The 21,660-nt window shown below is 50.0% G+C and overlaps 1 protein-coding gene across 1 annotated transcript in view; it reads right to left on the bottom strand.

The window, feature by feature from the left end:
• ELP5 (elongator acetyltransferase complex subunit 5) overlaps nt 1-20,571 on the bottom strand; it is a 36,229-nt gene extending 15,658 nt beyond the window's left edge. Inside the window, exons 1-3 of the mRNA XM_082252643.1 lie at nt 20,376-20,571; nt 7,534-7,594; nt 2,455-2,535 (exon numbers count right to left, since the gene is read on the bottom strand). Of these exons, the coding sequence (XP_082108769.1) occupies nt 2,455-2,535; nt 7,534-7,594; nt 20,376-20,427 (194 nt within the window). The 5' untranslated portion in view covers nt 20,428-20,571. The remainder of the gene's footprint in view (nt 1-2,454; nt 2,536-7,533; nt 7,595-20,375) is intronic.
• Between the last annotated feature and the right edge of the window lie 1,089 nt (nt 20,572-21,660).

The raw sequence follows: 21,660 nt of genomic DNA, 5'->3' as shown, positions 1-21,660 counted from the left end.
CCTACAATCCGACAATCTCTCCAGAGATATGAGCCCTACAATCCGACAATCTCTCCAGAGATACGAGCCCTACAATCCAACAATCTCTCCAGAGATATGAGCCCTACAATCCAACAATCTCTCCAGAGATATGAGCCCTACAATCCAACAATCTCTCCAGAGATATGAGCCCTACAATCCAACAATCTCTCCAGAGATATGAGCCCTACAATCCGACAATCTCTCCAGAGATATGAGCCCTACAATCTGACAATCTCTCCAGAGATATGAGCCCTACAATCCGACAATCTCTCCAGAGATATGAGCCCTACAATCCGACAATCTCTCCAGAGATACGAGCCCTACAATCCAACAATCTCTCCAGAGATATGAGCCCTACAATCCAACAATCTCTCCAGAGATATGAGCCCTACAATCCAACAATCTCTCCAGAGATACGAGCCCTACAATCCGACAATCTCTCCAGAGATATGAGCCCTACAATCCGACAATCTCTAGGTGCTGCAGCTATGAACCAAAAGACATGTATATTAAAAAAGAATAGCGCGCAAATGCAAAAGAAATAACTACCAAATCTGAAGACAATCCATAAATAAAAATGGGGGTTTGGTCAAGTGGATAGTGGAGGAGTCCCCTGTAGTGCATTTGCACATCCTTCCCAGCAAGGAGTATTATCTCCAAGGGTTAGAAAGGCTGGATCTACCCAGAGATATGAGCCCTACAATCCGACAATCTCTCCAGAGATATGAGCCCTACAATCCGACAATCTCTCCAGAGATATGAGCCCTACAATCCGACAATCTCTCCAGAGATATGAGCCCTACAATCTGACAATCTCTACAGAGATATGAGCCCTACAATCCGACAATCTCTACAGAGATATGAGCCCTACAATCCGACAATCTCTCCAGAGGTATGAGCCCTACAACCCGACAATCTCTCCAGAGATATGAGCCCTACAATCCGACTATCTCTCCAGAGATATGAGCCCTACAATCCGACAATCTCTCCAGAGATATGAGCCCTACAATCCGACAATCTCTCCAGAGATACGAGCCCTACAATCTCTCCAGAGATATGAGCCCTACAATCTCTCCAGAGATATGAGCCCTACAATCTCTCCAGAGATATGAGCCCTACAATCCGACTATTTCTCCAGAGATATGAGCCCTACAATCCCACAATCTCTCCAGAGATATCAATCCGACAATCTCTACAGAGATAGGAGCCCTACAATCTCTCCAGAGATATGAGCCCTACAATCCGACAATCTCTCCAGAGATATCAATCCGACAATCTCTCCAGAGATATGAGCCCTACAATCCGGCAATCTCTCCAGAGATATGAGCCCTACAATCCAACAATCTCTCCAGAGATATGAGCCCTACAATCCGACAATCTTCCCAGAGATATGAGCCCTACAATCCAACAATCTCTCCAGAGATATGAGCCCTACAATCCAACAATCTCTGCAGAGATATGAGCCCTACAATCCGACAATCTCTCCAGAGATATGAGCCCTACAATCCGACAATCTCTCCAGAGATATGAGCCCGAGCTTATCTCACAGAAAAAAAGGACACACAATTGGCTATGAAAATAAAAAGGGATAAAGCAGAAAGCTACCGAGGTTTATTCTGCGACAGAAGCATGTCAGAAATGTCCATAATTTCCCAGTCATAGGGACCGCCTCTGTATGAATCACCCCGCCCATTTTCCATGCTCCTCCATTGAAATATTTATGTGGGCTGGACTTTAGCCCTTGGCCAATCAACCCTAAAGAGTGCTCCTGTCCCCGACCGCAGGATGTTCTGTAGTGACCAGAGTTGAATGGACCCGGAACGGCTCCGATCGCTGGGTCGGGGGTGGGATTTCCATCACCAGTGTGTCCGTCCGATCACATCAATACCAATCACTGCCCGCCGCAATCAGGCGCCATATAACGGTTGTGTGCGTTTCTCTGCGATTCTCAATCCGCTACAAATACAGATTTCCATGTACACGTCACCCAACATGTCCTATCAGAAGGAATTATCTCTGCCGCCAATATTTCACCATTTATGAGAGAAAATCCATTCCTCAGATCTGCTATCAGTCACAGCTAGGAGACATTCTGGGGCTCCTCACTGCCCCCTGCTGGTTCCTGTACCCGGAGTGATTAGTAGTCTTCTTTGAGGCTTCATGAAGGTGAGGGATCGATCATTTTATTGGCATCTCGGTGTCACGCCTGGCCTAGAAGCCGGCTCTGTCCTTTTCAAATGCTAACAGAAGAACATATATGTATGACTAACATGGAATTACACTATATCTACTATCCCACACTTCTACCAATCACCTCCCAGCTATCGCAAAACTACCCGACAATTACAGAGATACGCTATGTCTCCCGAGGATTCACAAGACGTTCCTCAACTCTCCGGGATCTACACAACGTCCTCCATCAACTCCACTCACCTCGATACCACGTCACCCGGAACTCCGGCCAGAAACTCCTCTGCAGGAAACTCAAAGCTGAAAATATGAACATGTTCTCCTCTGGAAGAGAGACCCACAGACAATGACTAATCCCTCTTCCACCCCAACAAAACCCCACCCGTCCCTCCTCCACCCCTACAACACCCCACCCATCCCTCATCTCCCCTACAACACCCCACCCATCCCTCATCATCCCCCTACAACACCCCACCCATCCCTCATCCTCCCCTACAACACCCCACCCATCCCTCATCTCCCCTACAACACCCCACCCATCCCTCATCATCCCCCTACAACACCCCACCCATCCCTCATCCTCCCCTACAACACCCCACCCGTCCCTCCTCCACCCCTACAACACCCCACCCATCCCTCATCCTCCTCTACAACACCCCACCCATCCCTCATCCTCCCCTACAACACCCCACCCATCCCTCATCCTCCCCTACAACACCCCACCCATCCCTCATCCTCCCCTACAACACCCCACCCATCCCTCATCCTCCCCTACAACACCCCACCCATCCCTCATCATCCCCTACAACACCCCACCCATCCCTCATCCTCCTCTACAACACCCCACCCATCCCTCATCATCCCCTACAACACCCAACCCGTCCCTCCTCCACCCCTACAACACCCCACCCATCCCTCATCTCCCCTACAACACCCCACCCATCCCTCATCATCCCCCTACAACACCCCACCCATCCCTCATCCTCCCCTACAACACCCCACCCATCCCTCATCTCCCCTACAACACCCCACCCATCCCTCATCATCCCCCTACAACACCCCACCCATCCCTCATCCTCCCCTACAACACCCCACCCGTCCCTCCTCCACCCCTACAACACCCCACCCATCCCTCATCCTCCTCTACAACACCCCACCCATCCCTCATCCTCCCCTACAACACCCCACCCATCCCTCATCCTCCCCTACAACACCCCACCCATCCCTCATCCTCCCCTACAACACCCCACCCATCCCTCATCATCCCCTACAACACCCCACCCATCCCTCATCCTCCTCTACAACACCCCACCCATCCCTCATCATCCCCTACAACACCCCACCCATCCCTCATCCTCCTCTACAACACCCCACCCATCCCTCATCCTCCCCTACAACACCCCACCCATCCCTCATCATCCCCTACAACACCCCACCCATCCCTCATCCTCCTCTACAACACCCCACCCATCCCTCATCATCCCCTACAACACCCCACCCATCCCTCATCCTCCCCTACAAAACCCCACCCATCCCTCATCATCGCCTACAACACCCCACCCGTCCCTCATCATCCCCTACAAAACCCCACCCATCCCTCATCCTCCTCTACAACACCCCACCCATCCCTCATCTCCCCTACAAAACCCCACCCATCCCTCATCATCCCCTACAACACCCCACCCATCCCTCATCATCCCCCTACAACACCCCACCCATCCCTCATCCTCCTCTACAACACCCCACCCGTCCCTCATCCTCCCCTACAACACCCCACCCGTCCCTCATCTCCCCCTACAACACCCCACCCGTCCCTCATCATCCCCTACAACACCCCACCCATCCCTCATCCTCCCCTACAACACCCCACCCATCCCTCATCCTCCCCTACAACACCCCACCCATCCCTCATCCACCCCTACAACACCCCACCCGTCCCTCATCATCCCCTACAACACCCCACCCGTCCCTCATCCTCCCCTACAACACCCCACCCGTCCCTCATCCTCCCCTACAACACCCCAACAAAACCCCACCCGTCCCTCCTCCACCCCTACAACACCCCACCAATCCCTCATCTCCCCTACAAAACCCCACCCATCCCTCATCATCCCCTACAACACCCCACCCATCCCTCATCCTCCTCTACAACATCCCACCCGTCCCTCATCATCCCCTACAACACCCCACCCGTCCCTCATCATCCTCTACAACACCCCACCCATCCCTCATCCTCCTCTACAACATCCCACCCGTCCCTCATCATCGCCTACAACACCCCACCCATCCCTCATCATCCCCTACAACACCCCACCCATCCCTCATCATCCCCCTACAACACCCCACCCATCCCTCATCCTCCCCTACAACACCCCACCCGTCCCTCATCCTCCCCTACAACACCCCACCCATCCCTCATCTCCCCCTACAACACCCCACCCGTCCCTCATCATCCCCTACAACACCCCACCCGTCCCTCATCCTCCCCTACAACACCCCAACAAAACCCCACCCGTCCCTCCTCCACCCCTACAACACCCCACCCATCCCTCATCTCCCCTACAAAACCCCACCCATCCCTCATCATCCCCTACAACACCCCACCCATCCCTCATCATCCCCCTACAACACCCCACCCATCCCTCATCATCCTCTACAACACCCCACCCGTCCCTCATCCTCCCCTACAACACCCCACCCGTCCCTCATCATCCCCTACAACACCCCACCCATCCCTCATCCTCCCCTACAACACCCCACCCATCCCTCATCCACCCCTACAACACCCCACCCGTCCCTCATCATCCCCTACAACACCCCACCCGTCCCTCATCCTCCCCTACAACACCCCAACAAAACCCCACCCGTCCCTCCTCCACCCCTACAACACCCCACCAATCCCTCATCTCCCCTACAAAACCCCACCCATCCCTCATCATCCCCTACAACACCCCACCCATCCCTCATCATCCCCTACAACACCCCACCCGTCCTCATCATCCCCTACAACACCCCACCCATCCCTCATCATCCCCTACAACACCCCACCCATCCCCATCATCCCCTACAACCCCACCCAACCCTCATCCCTACCATCCCCACCACCCCCCCCCCCCCCTGCCCTACAACTTACAACACCCACCCATCCCTCATCATCCCTACAACACCCCACCCATCCCTCATCATCCCCTACAACACCTCCACCCATCCCCTCATCATCCCCTACAACACCCACCCACCCTCCTCATCCCCTACAACACCCCACCCATCCCTCATCATCCCCTACAACACCCCACCCATCCCTCATCATCCCCTACAACACCCCATCCATCCCTCATCATCCCCTACAACACCCCACCCATCCCTCATCATCCCCTACAACACCCCACCCATCCCTCATCATCCCCTACAACACCCCACCCATCCCTCATCATCCTCTACAACACCCCACCCATCCCTCATCCTCCTCTACAACACCCCACCCATCCCTCATCATCCCCTACAACACCTCACCCATCCCTCATCATCCTCTACAACACCCCACCCATCCCTCATCATCCCCTACAACACCCCACCCATCCCTCATCATCCCCTACAACACCCCACCCGTCCCTCATCATCCTCTACAACACCCCACCCATCCCTCATCATCCTCTACAACACCCCACCCATCCCTCATCATCCCCTACAACACCTCACCCATCCCTCATCATCCCCTACAACACCCCATCCATCCCTCATCTCCCCCTACAACACCTCACCCATCCCTCATCATCCCCTACAACACCCCATCCATCCCTCATCTCCCCCTACAACACCTCACCCATCCCTCATCATCTCCTACAACACCTCACCCATCCCTCATCATCCCCTACAACACCCCTCCCGTCCCTCATCATCCCCTACAACACCCCACCCATCCCTCATCCTCCTCTACAACACCCCACCCATCCCTCATCATCCCCTACAACACCCCACCCATCCCTCATCATCCCCTACAACACCCCACCCATCCCTCATCATCCCCTACAACACCCCTCCCATCCCTCATCATCCCCTACAACACCCCACCCATCCCTCATCATCCCCTACAACACCCCACCCATCCCTCATCATCCCCTACAACACCCCACCCGTCCCTCATCATCCCCTACAACACCCCACCCGTCCCTCATCATCCTCTACAACACCCCACCCATCCCTCATCATCCTCTACAACACCCCACCCATCCCTCATCATCCTCTACAACACCCCACCCGTCCCTCATCATCCCCTACAACACCCCACCCGTCCCTCATCATCCCCTACAACACCACACCCGTCCCTCATCATCCCCTACAACACCCCACCCGTCCCTCATCATCCCCTACAACACCCCACCCATCCTCATCATCCCCTACAACACCCCACCCATCCCTCATCCTCCCCTACAACACCCCACCCGTCCCTCATCATCCTCTACAACACCCCACCCATCCCTCATCATCCTCTACAACACCTCACCCATCCCTCATCATCTCCTACAACACCTCACCCATCCCTCATCCTCCCCTACAACACCCCACCCATCCCTCATCATCCCCTACAACACCCCACCCATCCCTCATCATCCCCTACAACACCCCACCCATCCCTCATCCTCCTCTACAACACCCCACCCGTCCTCATCATCCCCTACAACACCCCACCCATCCCTCATCATCCCCTACAACACCCCACCCGTCCCTCATCATCCCCTACAACACCCCACCCATCCCTCATCATCCCCTACAACACCCCACCCGTCCCTCATCATCCCCTACAACACCCCACCCATCCTCATCATCCCCTACAACACCCCTCCCGTCCCTCATCATCCCCTACAACACCCCACCCATCCCTCATCATCCCCTACAACACCCCACCCATCCCTCATCATCCCCTACAACACCCCACCCATCCCTCATCATCCCCTACAACACCCCACCCGTCCTCATCATCCCCTACAACACCCCACCCATCCCTCATCATCCCCTACAACACCCCACCCGTCCCTCATCATCCCCTACAACACCCCTCCCGTCCCTCATCATCCCCTACAACACCCCACCCATCCCTCATCATCCCCTACAACACCCCACCCATCCCTCATCATCCCCTACAACACCCCACCCGTCCCTCATCATCCCCTACAACACCCCACCCATCCCTCATCATCCCCTACAACACCCCACCCATCCCTCATCATCCCCTACAACACCCCACCCGTCCCTCATCATCCCCTACAACACCCCACCCATCCTCCCCTCCTCATTCCTGATTGGTTGGTCTGGTACACTGACCTCTGTACTGAGGATACAATCAGGCTGTGGAGGAGTTTTCGGCCACTGAGGAAGGCGGAGTCTGTGGAGAGATGGAAAGGTGGAGTTTAGTGGGGGAAGGGAAAGTGTAGTCAGGTCTTTGAAGTTTGGTATCCTCTGCATCTTTATTACAGACAACATTCTGCTCTGATTGGATAGAAAACGTCAGCCGAGATGTGATGTCATAAATCTTACAATCATCCAATGACAGGTCTCCTCCTAATACTCTGACTTATAGTCAACTTCACAGAAAACAAAACAGAAAGTAAATCCATCCAGGCACTAACTGCAGAACCCTACCTCACGGGGGAGGGGCTTCTCCCAACCAACCAAACCTTTTCCTTCCTCTCCAATCTCCACACCTCTCCCAGGGTGGTCTTTCCACACCTCTCCCAGGGTGGTCTTCCCACACCTCTCCCAGGGTGGTCTTTCCACACCTCTCCCAGGGTGGTCTTTCGGAGTCCCAGGACCACCTCCTGCTCCAGTCCGGCTTTATTCACCCACGGAAAGCAAAATCCGGTACGGAAACAACACTGCCAAGGTGGCCGGAAAACCCGGACCGGATCCCACCTTAGTTTCCTATATTCAGTGAGGGAAAAAGTATTTGACCCCTTCACAAAACATGATGGTGGAGAAACCCTTGTTGGCAATCACAGAGGTCAGAGGTCACAGAGGTCAGACGTTTCTTGGAGTTGGGGGTCACAGAGGTCAGACGTTTCTTGGAGTTGGGGTCACAGAGGTCAGACGTTTCTTGGAGTTGGGGTCACAGAGGTCAGACGTTTCTTGGAGTTGGGGTCACAGAGGTCAGACGTTTCTTGGAGTTGGGGGTCACAGAGGTCAGACGTTTCTTGGAGTTGGGGGTCACAGAGGTCAGACGTTTCTTGGAGTTGGGGTCACAGAGGTCAGACGTTTCTTGGAGTTGGCCTCCAGGTTCGCACACATCTAAGGAGGGATTTAATCCCACTCCTCTCTGCAGATCCTCTCCAAGTCATTAAGGTTTTTCAGGCTGACGTTTGGTAACTCGAACCTTCAGCTCCCTCCAGATATTTTCTATGGGATTATAGTCTGGAGACTGGGGCCACTCCAGGACCTTAATGTGCTTCTTCTTTGTTGCCTTGGCCATGTATTTTGGGTCATTCTCATGCTGGAAGACCCATCCACGACCCATTTTCAATGCCCTGGCTGAGGGAAGGAGGTTCTACATGGCCCCGCCCATCGTCCCTTTGATGCGGTGAAGTTGTCCCCTTAGCAGAAAAACACCCCCAAAGCATAATGTTTCCACCTCCATGAGTGACGGTGGGGGATGGTGTTCTTGGGGTCATAGGCAGAATTCCTCCTCCTCCAATCACGGTGAGTTGAGTTGATGCCAAAGAGTTTGATTTTGGTCTCATCTGACCACATCACTTTCACACAGTTCTCCTCTGAATCATTCAGATGTTCATTAGCAGACATCAGACGGGCTGTACCATGTGATTTCCTGAGCAGGGGGACCTTGCGGGTGCTGCAGGATTTCAGTCCTCCATGGGGTAGTGTGTTACCAATTGTTTTCTTGGTGACGATGGTCCCAGCTGAGATCATTGAGAAGATTCTCCTGTGTAGTTCTGGGCTGATTCCTCACCGTTCTCCATCATCATTGAACCTCCATGAGGTGAGATCTTCCATGGAGCCCCAGACTGAGGGAGACTGACAGTTATTTTCTGTTTCTTCCAACCAACTGTTGTCACCTCTCACCAAGCTGCTTGGCGATGGTCTTGTAGCCATTCCAGCCTTGTGTAGGTCTCCAATCTTCTCCCTGACATCCTTGGACAGCTCTTTGGTCTTGGCCATGGTGGAGAGATTGGAATCTGATTGGTTGATTCTGTGGACAGGTGTCTTCTATACAGGTAACAAGCTGAGATTAGGAGCACTCCCTATAAGAGAATCCTCCTAATCTCAGCTCATTACCTGTATAGAAGACACCTGGGAGCCAGAAATCTGCTGATTGATCGGGGATCAAATACTTATTTCACTCATTAAAATGCAAATCAATTTACAACTTTTTTTTTTTTAAAGCGTTTTTCTGGTTACTTTTGTGGTTATTCTGTCTTTTAGTGGTAAAATAAACCGACCAATAAACTTATAGTACCAGACCTCTTCCAAAGTTGCCCCTTTCCAGTTCAAAGGCCTGAAGATTGACATCTATGAGGACAATGCTGGCCTCAGGACTAAGCCTCAGTATCACTTCATCACTGGTTAAGGAATGCCCTATGATTACCTATGAAATTCTCCTCCAATGCCCTTCGAAGTATCAAGACTTCTTCAGGGGTAGGGCTGGTGTCTGCGATTAGATCAATTCACTCGTGGAGGGATGAAGTTCAAGAGATACGAAGCCCTTAGTATTGAAGAGAGGCTTGTGCCTGCTGTGAGGGTCGGCCATGAATACACAAGCCTCTATTCAATACTAAGGGCTCCGTATCTCTTGGACTTCATCCCTCCACGAGGTCCATACTGGAGGTGACTTTTCCTGATAAACATCCGTTGGATCATCATCCTGATATGGTATTTGGTGGCTGTGACTCACCAAGCAGGGGGTTCTCTAAAACCAGTTGTTTTTAATTGGCAAACAGTGTAAGCTGTAGAGTAGACGAGTGAATTGATCTAATCGCAGACCCCAGCCCTACCCCTGAAGAAGAAGTCTTGATACTTCGAAGGGCATTGGAGGAGAATTTCATAGGTAATCCCAGGCTTATTGGAGCCTTCACCACCCCATTAGGGCATTCCTTAACCAGTGATGAAGTGATACTGAGGCTTAGTCCTGAGGCCAGCATTGTCCTCATAGATGCCAAGCTTCAGCCTTTGAACTGGAAAGGGGCGACTCTGGAAGAAGTCTGGTCGTGTTGACATCGGGCTATTGACCAAAGACCACGAGGGGGACGGTTTGTGAACTCTCCTGGAGATATGAATTTGTGCATCTGAATGACCTTTGTAATGAGGGTCGGTCTTATCTGGTAAGAGGCTCCGGCACTTGGGTGTTGGTGGCGGTGGTGATGGTATTGGTGGTGGTGTTGGTGGTGGTGGTGTTGGGTGGTGGTATTGGTGGTGGTGGTATTGGTGTTGGTGGTATTGGTGGTGGTGGTGGTGTTGGGTGGTGGTATTGGTGGTGGTGGTGTTGGGTGGTGGTATTGGTGGTGGTGGTGTTGGGTGGTGGTGGTATTGGTGGTGGTGGTGTTGGGTGGTGGTATTGGTGGTGGTGGTATTGGTGGTGTTGGTATTGGTGGCGGTATTGGTGGTGGTAGTATTGGTGGTGGTGGTATTGGTGGTGGTGGTATTGGTGGTGGTGTTGGTGGTATTGGTGGTGGTGGTATTGGTGGCGGTATTGGTGGTGGTAGTATTGGTGGTGGTATTGGTGGTGGTGGTATTGGTGGTGGTGGTGTTGGGTGGTGGTATTGGTGGTGGTGTTGGTGGTATTGGTGGTGTTGGTATTGGTGGCGGTATTAGTGGTGTTGTTGTTGGTGGTATTGGTGGTGGTAGTATTGGTGGTAGTATTGGTGGTGGTATTGGTGGTGTTGGTATTGGTGGTGTTGGTATTGGCGGTGGTGGTATTGGTGGTGGTATTGGTATTGGTGGTGGTGGTATTGGTGGTGGTGGTATTGGTGGTGGTGTTGGTGGTGGTGGTGATATTGGTGGTGGTATTGGTGGTGGTGGTATTGGTGGTGTTGGCGGTATTGGTGGTGGTGGTATTGGTGGTGGTGGTATTGGTGGTGGTGGTATTGGTGGTGGTGGTATTGGTGGTGGTGTTGGTGGTGGTGGTGATATTGGTGGTGGTATTGGTGGTGGTGGTATTGGTGGTGTTGGCGGTATTGGTGGTGGTGGTATTGGTGGTGGTGGTATTGGTGGTGGTGGTCCCTGGATGAAACACGACTGTCTAGATGTGTTGATGGCTGGTCTCTGCACTCACCCCAGTTTGTGGACTCTATAAGGACTATATATGTCAGGGATCCTCAAACTACGGCCCTCCAGCTGTTGTGGAACTACACCTCCCATGAGGCATTGCAAATCTTTGACATTCACAGACATGACTAGGCATGATGGGATCATGTGATCCGATGCCATTGGCTGGCAGCTGATCACATGGTAGGGGGCCAGGATCCGCCCCTTACTCTGATCTGTGGTCAGGCTAGACTCATGGACTCGTTGATCAGAGAGCGAGCCCGAAGGGAGTGCACAGGAGGAGGATGTACATGGACGCCCTCTGGGTATTTATGCCCCGCCCTGTAATAGTCTTTCGGCTATAGTGTGGGCATGAAGAGGTTAAAGTAGATAAATGAGGATCAAAGTACATGAAATGCGTATAGAGAAACGCCAAACCGATTGGTTATCGCTACAATGTATGATACACCATACTGAAAAGCATCATAGACTCGACGCGTTTCGTCAGCTACCACTAACTTCTTCAGGAGTAGATGTGTAAAAAACATGTAAATGTGTAATGCTGGGATACCGAACCTGCATTTCTGTCTGGTGGGGGTGGGGTGTGTCTGGGTGGGAAGCTGAAGGGGGCGGAGCCAGTGGAGACCCCCCCCAGGGGTGGGATGGTGAATGTTGTATAAGTGGAGGTGTGTTCTTCCAGATCACAAGTAATAAAATGGTTTTCATGTGATGAGGGGGAAGAGAGGACCCCCCCATCTACCATCCCTCCCACTCAAGTGGGCGTGATTAGTCCCACCCCTAACGCCATGTAAGGGCAGCAGAGGAGGAACAGGCGAACCCCGGAACCTGCATTCCCCACCTGGTGAGGGGCACAAACCCCAGAGCGTGAACGTCCCCCAGACACACCCCACCCCCACCGGACAGAAATGCGGCTCTGGTATCCCGGCGTTGCCCATTTACATGTTTTTTACACATTGACTCCTGAAGAAGTGAGCGGGAGCTGACGAAACGCGTCAGGCTACGATGGTTTTCAGTATCGTGTATTATCACAATGGTGTATCATACATTGTAGCGATGACCAATCGGTTTGGCGTTTTTCTATACGCATTTCATGTACTTTAATGTGCAATGGCCACGCCTCCTAACCTCACAGTCCCGGGGGGAACTTCTGTCCCGCCTGCATTCTATAGGCCGACACCCACATCCATATTTATGTCATGCTGTATCGCTGCGCTCAGTCCGGGTCTCTATTCCTACTCACCGCCTCTTCCATCACTTCCGCCTCTTCCACATGTCTGCAAAGAAAATCAGGGGCCCCTAACACAGCTTTACACCCGGGCCCCTCCCCCCCAGGTCCTGTCCAATGGCCATCTCACTGAACCCGCCCACTGGCCATCCCACGGAGACCTTCAGTCCACCCACTTACAACTTAATGTATGAAAATGAATCCAATCCAGCAGAGAGACATCCCCATATATTCAGCAAAGAGACATCCCAATCCAGCAAAGAGACAGCCCAATATATTTTTTAAAGAGACATCCCAATCCAGCAAAGAGAAGACCCATTATATTCTACAAAGAGACATCCCAATCCAGCAAAGAGAAGACCCATTATATTCTACAAAGAGACATCCCAATCCAGCAAAGAGAAGACCCATTATATTCTACAAAGAGACATCCCAATCCAGCAAAGAGAAGACCCATTATATTCTACAAAGAGACACCCCAATCCAGCAAAGAGACACCCCAATCCAGCAAAGAGACAGCCCAATATATTTTTTAAAGAGACATCCCAATCCAGCAAAGAGAAGACCCATTATATTCTACAAAGAGACATCCCAATCCAGCAAAGAGAAGACCCATTATATTCTACAAAGAGACATCCCAATCCAGCAAAGAGAAGACCCATTATATTCTACAAAGAGACATCCCAATCCAGCAAAGAGAAGACCCATTATATTCTACAAAGAGACATCCCAATCCAGCAAATAGAAGACCCATTATATTCTACAAAGAGACACCCCAATCCAGCAAAGAGAAGACCCATTATATTCTACAAAGAGACATCCCAATCCAGCAAAGAGAAGACCCATTATATTCTACAAAGAGACACCCCAATCCAGCAAAGAGAAGACCCATTATATTCTACAAAGAGACATCCCAATCCAGCAAAGAGAAGACCCATTATATTCTACAAAGAGACATCCCAATCCAGCAAAGAGACACCCCAATCCAGCAAAGAGAAGACCCATTATATTCTACAAAGAGACATCCCAATCCAGCAAAGAGACATCCCAATTCAGCAAAGAGAAGACCCATTATATTCTACAAAGAGACATCCCAATCCAGCAAAGAGACACCCCAATCCAGCAAAGAGACATCCCAATCCAGCAAAGAGACAGCCCAATATATTTTTTAAAGAGACATCCCAATCCAGCAAAGAGAAGACCCATTATATTCTACAAAGAGACATCCCAATCCAGCAAAGAGACACCCCAATCCAGCAAAGAGAAGACCCATTATATTCTACAAAGAGACATCCCAATCCAGCAAAGAGACATCCCAATCCAGCAAAGAGAAGACCCATTATATTCTACAAAGAGACATCCCAATCCAGCAAAGAGACACCCCAATCCAGCAAAGAGAAGACCCATTATATTCTACAAAGAGACATCCCAATCCAGCAAAGAGACATCCCAATTCAGCAAAGAGAAGACCCATTATATTCTACAAAGAGACATCCCAATCCAGCAAAGAGACATCCCAATCCAGCAAAGAGACACCCCAATCCAGCAAAGAGACACCCCAATCCAGCAAAGAGAAGACCCATTATATTCTACAAAGAGATATCCCAATCCAGCAAAGAGACATCCAAATCCAGCAAAGAGACAGCCCAATATATTTTGTAAAGAGACATCCCAATCCAGCAAAGAGAAGACCCATTATATTCTACAAAGAGACATCCCAATCCAGCAAAGAGACACCCCAATCCAGCAAAGAGACATCCCCATATATTCAGCAAAGAGACATCCCAATCCAGCAAAGAGACATCCCAATCCAGCAAAGAGACATCCCAATCCAGCAAAGAGACAGACCCATTATATTCTACAAAGAGACATCCCAATCCAGCAAAGAGACATCCCAATCCAGCAAAGAGAAGACCCATTATATTCTACAAAGAGACATCCCAATCCAGCAAAGAGAAGACCCATTATATTCTACAAAGAGACATCCCAATCCAGCAAAGAGACATCCCCATATATTCAGCAAAGAGACATCCCAATCCAGCAAAGAGACATCCCAATCCAGCAAAGAGACATCCCCATATATTCAGCAAAGAGACATCCCAATCCAGCAAAGAGACATCCAAATCCAGCAAAGAGAAGACCCCCATATATTCAGCAAAGAGACATCCCAATCCAGCAAAGAGAAGACCCATTATATTCTACAAAGAGACATCCCAATCCAGCAAAGAGACATCCCCATATATTCAGCAAAGAGACATCCCAATCCAGCAAAGAGACATCCCAATCCAGCAAAGAGACATCCCCATATATTCAGCAAAGAGACATCCCAATCCAGCAAAGAGACATCCCAATCCAGCAAAGAGACATCCCAATCCAGCAAAGAGACAGACCCATTATATTCTACAAAGAGACATCCCAATCCAGCAAAGAGACATCCCAATCCAGCAAAGAGAAGACCCATTATATTCTACAAAGAGATATCCCAATCCAGCAAAGAGACATCCAAATCCAGCAAAGAGAAGACCCCCATATATTCAGCAAAGAGACATCCCAATCCAGCAAAGAGAAGACCCATTATATTCTACAAAGAGACATCCCAATCCAGCAAAGAGACATCCCCATATATTCAGCAAAGAGACATCCCAATCCAGCAAAGAGACATCCCAATCCAGCAAAGAGACATCCCCATATATTCAGCAAAGAGACATCCCAATCCAGCAAAGAGACATCCCAATCCAGCAAAGAGACAGACCCATTATATTCTACAAAGAGACATCCCAATCCAGCAAAGAGAAGACCCCCATATATTCAGCAAAGAGACATCCCAATCCAGCAAAGAGACACCCCAATCCAGCAAAGAGACATCCCCATATATTCAGCAAAGAGACATCCCAATCCAGCAAAGAGACATCCCAATCCAGCAAAGAGACACCCCAATCCAGCAAAGAGACACCCCAATCCAGCAAAGAGAAGACCCATTATATTCTACAAAGAGATATCCCAATCCAGCAAAGAGACACCCCAATCCAGCAAAGAGACATCCCCATATATTCAGCAAAGAGACATCCCAATCCAGCAAAGAGACATCCCAATCCAGCAAAGAGACATCCCAATCCAGCAAAGAGACAGACCCATTATATTCTACAAAGAGACATCCCAATCCAGCAAAGAGACATCCAAATCCAGCAAAGAGAAGACCCCCATATATTCAGCAAAGAGACATCCCAATCCAGCAAAGAGACAGCCCAATATATTTTGTAAAGAGACATCCCAATCCAGCAAAGAGAAGACCCATTATATTCTACAAAGAGACATCCCAATCCAGCAAAGAGACATCCCCATATATTCAGCAAAGAGACATCCCAATCCAGCAAAGAGACATCCCCATATATTCAGCAAAGAGACATCCCAATCCAGCAAAGAGAAGACCCATTATATTCTACAAAGAGACATCCCAATCCAGCAAAGAGACATCCCAATCCAGCAAAGAGACACCCCAATCCAGCAAAGAGAAGACCCATTATATTCTACAAAGAGATATCCCAATCCAGCAAAGAGACATCCAAATCCAGCAAAGAGACAGCCCAATATATTTTGTAAAGAGACATCCCAATCCAGCAAAGAGAAGACCCATTATATTCTACAAAGAGACATCCCAATCCAGCAAAGAGACACCCCAATCCAGCAAAGAGACATCCCAATCCAGCAAAGAGACATCCCAATCCAGCAAAGAGACATCCCAATCCAGCAAAGAGACAGACCCATTATATTCTACAAAGAGACATCCCAATCCAGCAAAGAGACATCCCAATCCAGCAAAGAGAAGACCCATTATATTCTACAAAGAGACATCCCAATCCAGCAAAGAGACATCCCCATATATTCAGCAAAGAGACATCCCAATCCAGCAAAGAGACATCCCAATCCAGCAAAGAGACATCCCCATATATTCAGCAAAGAGACATCCCAATCCAGCAAAGAGAAGACCCATTATATTCTACAAAGAGACATCCCAATCCAGCAAAGAGACATCCCCATATATTCAGCAAAGAGACATCCCAATCCAGCAAAGAGACATCCCAATCCAGCAAAGAGACATCCCCATATATTCAGCAAAGAGACATCCCAATCCAGCAAAGAGACATCCCAATCCAGCAAAGAGACAGCCCAATATATTTTGTAAAGAGACATCCCAATCCAGCAAAGAGAAGACCCATTATATTCTACAAAGAGACATCCCAATCCAGCAAAGAGAAGACCCATTATATTCTACAAAGAGACACCCCAATCCAGCAAAGAGACACCCCAATCCAGCAAAGAGACAGCCCAATATATTTTTTAAAGAGACATCCCAATCCAGCAAAGAGAAGACCCATTATATTCTACAAAGAGACATCCCAATCCAGCAAAGAGAAGACCCATTATATTCTACAAAGAGACATCCCAATCCAGCAAAGAGAAGACCCATTATATTCTACAAAGAGACATCCCAATCCAGCAAAGAGAAGACCCCCATATATTCAGCAAAGAGACATCCCAATCCAGCAAAGAGACACCCCAATCCAGCAAAGAGACATCCCCATATATTCAGCAAAGAGACAGACCCATATAATCAGCAAAGAGACATCCCAATCCAGCAAAGAGACACCCCAATCCAGCAAAGAGAAGACCCATTATATTCTACAAAGAGATATCCCAATCCAGCAAAGAGAAGACCCCCATATATTCAGCAAAGAGACATCCCAATCCAGCAAAGAGACATCCCCATATATTCAGCAAAGAGACATCCCAATCCAGCAAAGAGACACCCCAATCCAGCAAAGAGAAGACCCATTATATTCTACAAAGAGACATCCCAATCCAGCAAAGAGACATCCCCATATATTCAGCAAAGAGACATCCCAATCCAGCAAAGAGACATCCCAATCCAGCAAAGAGACAGACCCATTATATTCTACAAAGAGACATCCCAATCCAGCAAAGAGAAGACCCCCATATATTCAGCAAAGAGACATCCCAATCCAGCAAAGAGACACCCCAATCCAGCAAAGAGACATCCCCATATATTCAGCAAAGAGACATCCCAATCCAGCAAAGAGACATCCCAATCCAGCAAAGAGACACCCCAATCCAGCAAAGAGACACCCCAATCCAGCAAAGAGAAGACCCATTATATTCTACAAAGAGATATCCCAATCCAGCAAAGAGACACCCCAATCCAGCAAAGAGACATCCCCATATATTCAGCAAAGAGACATCCCAATCCAGCAAAGAGACATCCCAATCCAGCAAAGAGACATCCCAATCCAGCAAAGAGACAGACCCATTATATTCTACAAAGAGACATCCCAATCCAGCAAAGAGACATCCAAATCCAGCAAAGAGAAGACCCCCATATATTCAGCAAAGAGACATCCCAATCCAGCAAAGAGACAGCCCAATATATTTTGTAAAGAGACATCCCAATCCAGCAAAGAGAAGACCCATTATATTCTACAAAGAGACATCCCAATCCAGCAAAGAGACATCCCCATATATTCAGCAAAGAGACATCCCAATCCAGCAAAGAGACATCCCCATATATTCAGCAAAGAGACATCCCAATCCAGCAAAGAGAAGACCCATTATATTCTACAAAGAGACATCCCAATCCAGCAAAGAGACATCCCAATTCAGCAAAGAGAAGACCCATTATATTCTACAAAGAGACATCCCAATCCAGCAAAGAGACACCCCAATCCAGCAAAGAGACACCCCAATCCAGCAAAGAGAAGACCCATTATATTCTACAAAGAGATATCCCAATCCAGCAAAGAGACATCCAAATCCAGCAAAGAGACAGCCCAATATATTTTGTAAAGAGACATCCCAATCCAGCAAAGAGAAGACCCATTATATTCTACAAAGAGACATCCCAATCCAGCAAAGAGACATCCCAATCCAGCAAAGAGACATCCCAATCCAGCAAAGAGACATCCCAATCCAGCAAAGAGACAGACCCATTATATTCTACAAAGAGACATCCCAATCCAGCAAAGAGACATCCCAATCCAGCAAAGAGAAGACCCATTATATTCTACAAAGAGACATCCCAATCCAGCAAAGAGACATCCCCATATATTCAGCAAAGAGACATCCCAATCCAGCAAAGAGACATCCCAATCCAGCAAAGAGACATCCCCATATATTCAGCAAAGAGACATCCCAATCCAGCAAAGAGACATCCCAATCCAGCAAAGAGACAGCCCAATATATTTTGTAAAGAGACATCCCAATCCAGCAAAGAGAAGACCCATTATATTCTACAAAGAGACATCCCAATCCAGCAAAGAGAAGACCCATTATATTCTACAAAGAGACACCCCAATCCAGCAAAGAGACACCCCAATCCAGCAAAGAGACAGCCCAATATATTTTTTAAAGAGACATCCCAATCCAGCAAAGAGAAGACCCATTATATTCTACAAAGAGACATCCCAATCCAGCAAAGAGAAGACCCATTATATTCTACAAAGAGACATCCCAATCCAGCAAAGAGAAGACCCATTATATTCTACAAAGAGACATCCCAATCCAGCAAAGAGAAGACCCCCATATATTCAGCAAAGAGACATCCCAATCCAGCAAAGAGACACCCCAATCCAGCAAAGAGACATCCCCATATATTCAGCAAAGAGACAGACCCATATAATCAGCAAAGAGACACCCCAATCCAGCAAAGAGAAGACCCATTATATTCTACAAAGAGATATCCCAATCCAGCAAAGAGAAGACCCCCATATATTCAGCAAAGAGACATCCCAATCCAGCAAAGAGACAGCCCAATATATTTTGTAAAGAGACATCCCAATCCAGCAAAGAGAAGACGCAGTCACATCTCTGTCCAGTTATTTGGGGTCTGGGTGGGCGGGGTCCCTCTGGATATCCGGCCCCCTACATGTGTATAGCCCCCCCCCCCCGGAAGTCACACTCCATGATATCCAATGATAGACACTGCACCAATGTCATGTGACTCTCAGCTCCGCCCACACATTACATAGCGGATAAATGGCGGTGATGCCATATTTGGTGTTTGCGTCTTTTTCTGGGGAGAAAAATCAGAAATGTGACCCCAATATTGTCACAGCGAGTCCCCCGATACCTCATAATGGTACTCCCCGCCCCCATCACTCACAGCTCCTCCCCTTCCTGTCCCAACATCCCTGCACAAACCAAGAGGGGAGGGGCTATAGATGAGAGAACAAAGGGGAGGGGTTTATTAAAGGAAGGGGAAGGGGCTATAGATGAGAACACAGAGGGGGAGGGGTTTATTAAAGGAAGGGGGAGGGGCTATAGATGAGAGCACAGAGGGGGATGAGTGATAGGAAGAGGGAGGAGCTATCGATGATAGGAGGTATCATGGGATTAAAGAGGGGGAGGAGTCAGGGGGAAAAAAGGGAGGGGCTATAGATGAGTTATTTTGGGATGGGAGTACAGAGGGGAGGGGTCAGGTATAGGAAGGAGGCGGAGCTATAGATGATGGGGGGACAGAAGGGGAGGGGATAAGAAGAGGGAGGAGCTATAGATGATAGGAGTACAGAAGGGGAGGGGTCATATATGAAGAAGGGGAGGAGTCAGGGATATGTAAATGAGTAGAATGGATGTGAGCTCCTCCCCCTCCATGTATTACCTGTAACGAGGAGAATTCCGGGGTTTCCCGCTCTCCTCACCTCCTCCAACATCTCCTCACAGCGCTCCGTCCGGCGGCGGCGGCTGATGACGTCACTGAGCTGCGCCCCAACCTCGCTCTCCGGGTGGAGGAAGATGTCCGCCGGCCGCCATTTTCTCTCCGCGGTCAGAAGATGGCGTCAGGTGAGAGGCGGGGTCAGCCGTGCGTCCTGCTCTTTTCCTGAAAGGTGATTGGTCCTGTGCGCCCCTCCCACATCTCCGATCATACCGCATGGCGATAATAGGATAACCCCGCCCCTAATCTACAGACTCCTCCCCTCCATTCCAGAGATAGGAGGAGAGTGTCATTGTGTGACTCCTCCCCCTCCCTCCATGTCTCTAATCTGAGGAGAATTCCCTCTCAATGGAAATTCCGGCAAATCTATGGAGTCACCGGAACTAAGATTTCCTCTCTTCCTGTTCTGGGGACACAGACAGCAATGATACCCCTCCCTGACTCCTCCCCCCTTCCCTACCTCCTCTCCCCCCTCACTGACTCCTCCCCCTCTCTGACTCCTCCCCCCTTCCCTACCTCCCCTCCCTGACTCCTCCCCATTCCCTACCTCCTCTCCCCCCTCACTGACTCCTCCCCTCCCTGACTCCTCCCCCCTTCCCTACCTCCCCTCCCTGACTCCTCCCCATTCCCTACCTCCTCTCCCCCCTCACTGACTCCTCCCCCTCCCTGACTCCTCCCCCCTTCCCTACCTCCCCTCCCTGACTCCTCCCCATTCCCTACCTCCTCTCCCCCCTCACTGACTCCTCCCCCTCCCTGACTCCTCCCCCCTTCCCTACCTCCCCTCCCTGACTCCTCCCCATTCCCTACCTCCTCTCCCCCCTCACTGACTCCTCCCCCTTCCCGACTCCTCCTCCTTGATTCCCCCCTCCCCGACCCCTCCCCCTTCCCTCCCCGACTCCTCCCCCTTCCCTCCTCTCCCCCCTCCCCAACTCCTCCTCTCCTCCCTCCCTTTCTCCCCCCCCCCATGCTGACCCCTGATGATGTCAGACGTTTGCTGACAAAACGCGTCGGTCTCCTGACACAGAACACATTTCTTCTGCTGTGTAGACTGCGGAGCGGCGCCCCCTCTGCTCACAGCAAATTTTTACATTGTAAGGGAATCTTTATTTTTAATAAATATGTCTCTGTATAGCAATGAGAGACCTCCCTACATCCTCAGCTCCGCCTCCTCCTGAGAGGACCTCCCTACATCCTCAGCTCCGCCTCCTCCTGAGAGGACCTCCCTACATCC

The sequence above is a fragment of the Pelophylax lessonae genome (genome assembly GCF_965119305.1).
Source record: "Pelophylax lessonae genome assembly, chromosome: 4".
NCBI lineage: Eukaryota > Metazoa > Chordata > Amphibia > Anura > Ranidae > Pelophylax > Pelophylax lessonae.
This window is presented reverse-complemented; position numbering and strand designations above follow the sequence as displayed.